This window comes from Mandrillus leucophaeus, unplaced genomic scaffold (assembly GCF_000951045.1).
Source record: "Mandrillus leucophaeus isolate KB7577 unplaced genomic scaffold, Mleu.le_1.0 Scaffold219, whole genome shotgun sequence".
NCBI classification, from domain to species: domain Eukaryota; kingdom Metazoa; phylum Chordata; class Mammalia; order Primates; family Cercopithecidae; genus Mandrillus; species Mandrillus leucophaeus.
In genome coordinates, this window is record NW_012102243.1 from 696,406 (window position 1) to 699,398 (window position 2,993).

Below are 2,993 nucleotides of genomic sequence, written 5' to 3' on the forward strand. Positions count from 1 at the left end.
AGGGGCTGCCCTGAAATGCCGCCGGCTCCGCGGGGCTGTGACTCCGGCTGACAAAACCCGTCCACCCTCCCGCAGCCTCTGTGGCCGGGTCTGCCCATCGCTGCATCTTAATGGGACTGTTGCGTTTTAATTTTAAAAAATTAAATGTAAATAATTATATCATTGCGCTGGTACGATTTCTCTTGGAAGGCATTTTCGGAAACGTTAAAGAGAAATACAAGCGGCTTCACCTCGGCGCATTCTGTTTTAGGCTCTTGGCAGCCTTCACAAGGAGGCAACCTGAAGGGCAGAGGCAACGCTTTTCTGTGGGGAGCCTCCCTCAGCTCAGCGCAGAGCAGACGGGCTTCCAGTTTTAAAGTTTTGAGGAAGGCAGAGCATTTATATAATCCTGTTTTAAAATGATGAGGGATAAATCCTTTATTACAGTAGAAGGTCCAAAAGGCTGTTTTTCTCCCCTCAAGGAGCGGCTTGGTGTTTTGTGACTGTGTGTGATACAGTGAAATGCCGGGATTTCTAATGAGCTTGATCTCAAGTAACAGGGTATACAGGAGGCCGCTCCCCTGAGTTAGCATTTCAAAGGCGGCAGGAGAAGGGAAAGGAAGGAAAACAAAGCAACACGGGACTATTTTCACCATGGTCAATTTTATTGCTTAGGAACCAGGCCAGTCACTTCTAAAGGCCCTCAGAACGACCAACAGCTGAAACCCGTGGGGCGGACTCCGTGTTGAACTGCGGACAGTGGCAACCACAGCAGGGACAGGGACCGGTCCTTCCACCAAGAGCGGATTCCGCAGCGGACAGCAGTCACTTGCAATGGTAGTGATTTATCCAAAAACAAACACCCACCTAATGCCTTCACCCGGTCCAGGAACTCTGTAGTGTTCTAAAGTAAAATCAATAAAACATATATTTGTGTTTCATCAACAGACTCTCTAATCACCTTTTAATGCTGTACTTAGTGCTAGGAGAAAAATATTTGCAACAAGGTTATTACATGGGTTGTTTGTAGCAGAGCAATGAGGAAATGTACAGTTTTGTTTCTCTTTAATATTTTTATATACAGCCCATGTTAAAAGCAATTTCTATTGGAAGCAAACTAGGCTATTTCTATTTCTCCCATGATATTATTGTTGTAATGTAGAATACTTGGCACCATAAAACAGTAACAAAAGACAGACAAACGGTTTACAAAATTCTTAAAAGGTACACCCAGGCTAGCTATAAACTTCACATTCAGTTCTTAATATTACACAGAAGAACGGCACGGGAGTAACGGCCCGCCAGTGCAGACGTGCTGTGGGGCCGATTTCACCCACGATGGCGAGGCCATGTGTTTTCTTACGAATGTGTGTGTTGATGGACACACAGCTGAGCTCCTAGACTCCGATGCTGCCTGCTGATGGGACTCTCTTGTGCATTCATACTGGAAAGTACATTTAGCATAAGTTTTGGTAAGATTTATAAATTATTTTTAAAAAGTATATATTTATATATATTTATATATATATAAAAATGGAAAGCAGCTGCAGTGTGATTCAAAAACCATGTGACACGGCGCAGAGTGCCGCGGAAGGGGCATCGGCAGAGACAGACCCCTTCGCCATGCTGGGGGCCACGCTGCCGGCCGGCAGAGGGAGCGCCCATCTCGGCTTCCCCAGCCCCTGGACACACCTCCACCTGGCAGAGGGGGGTCTCTGGACACGGGGGAGGGGTGGGGTCTCTGTGCTGGAGAAGCCCCTCCACTGACAATCATTAAAAACTGAAAACTGTGAAGTCTACGGTACAGACCCTCTTTGCTGTCTATTAGAGTTTTGACAACAGGACTGTGACTTATTTTTAAAAAACCAATATTTCTACTTAATGTCACATGAACAGACGAGACAGTGAGGTATGTGAGGCTGTTCCGGAATGGTCCGGAGGCTGAAGCAAAGTGTGGGGCTGGCCGTCTAGCAGGTGGCGCTTGGGTGGGTTCTCGATGCAGCTTTGAAGGTGCGTATTCAGTACACGGCTACAGGGAGGGCTCACGAAGGGTCCTCTCGTGGCGCTGGCATCTCTTCCCTGGCATGGAATTTGTAATTTGTTAAAGGAACAAACGCACCAGGAAAAGCTGTGTAAAAGCTGAACTAGAGGGAGGAGTCATATTTACCACCACGTCACTGCACGACACAACACTTGTGCACACGGGCATGAGGTTTACCTGCCCCGGGCATGATTCGGAAGGCCAGGAACACGGGCTGCAGCAGGGAGAGAGGAGAGTGTCAGCACGGTGCATGCGGGACAGCCCAGCACACGCCGCCATCTCCCGTCTCACCCCTGGACCCTGCGTCTCACAAGGGCAGCCATGAACCGGGCTGGGAGGAGCTGATGGCCAGCAGAGGCAGCTCAGCCCTTGTGTGCAGCCACCGCAGAGCAGGGGTTGGGAGCCCCGTGAATGTGGAATTGGAGCCAGGCCGGCCATGAGAGGTTTTGCAAGGAAGGTGTTATTTCCAGGTGAAAACTTAATGGGAAAACTGATCTAAAATAATGGCTAAACAGGCCCCGAATGAAGCGGGGAAGGGAGGCTCTCCCATCCTTGGCTCTGCTGCACCTGGCAGGTCCAGCGCCTTCTTGGCGTGTGTTTGGGGCTCACAGCTCTGGGCCTCCAACGTGGAAAAAGGTAACTCATTTATTTGGCTGAAAATGAGATTTGATATGTCACCTGTGCACACTCTCGAGGTGCAGTTGCCTGAATAAACCATTTGTGCCAGTGCCGCCCCTTGGCACGCGGTGGGAGCGCCCTCACCCCGGCTCCCCGGCTGATGGTGAGCCTGCCCCAAGAAGGCCATTAAAACACTGCGGCTGCGTACTTGCAAAACAGCCGTCAGAAACGATCAGCGGTGGACGTTTTTTACAAATAGTAAAATTATGTATTTTATTCTATTGTAACTAGTCATTTCTGCCTTCTTCCTACTTACCCACCTAGCTTATGATACTTTATTAAAATTAAATCAAAA

General features: G+C 48.8%; 1 protein-coding gene across 1 annotated transcript in view; it reads right to left on the minus strand.

The window, feature by feature from the left end:
• Positions 1–623: 623 nt before the first annotated feature.
• Positions 624–2,993, minus strand: part of INPP5A (inositol polyphosphate-5-phosphatase, 40kDa) — a 147,862-nt gene continuing 145,492 nt past the window's right edge. The window contains exons 13-14 of the mRNA XM_011980830.1: positions 2,147–2,234; positions 624–2,058 (exon numbers count right to left, since the gene is read on the minus strand). Coding sequence (XP_011836220.1) covers positions 2,154–2,234 — 81 coding nt within the window. The 3' untranslated portion in view covers positions 624–2,058; positions 2,147–2,153. The remainder of the gene's footprint in view (positions 2,059–2,146; positions 2,235–2,993) is intronic.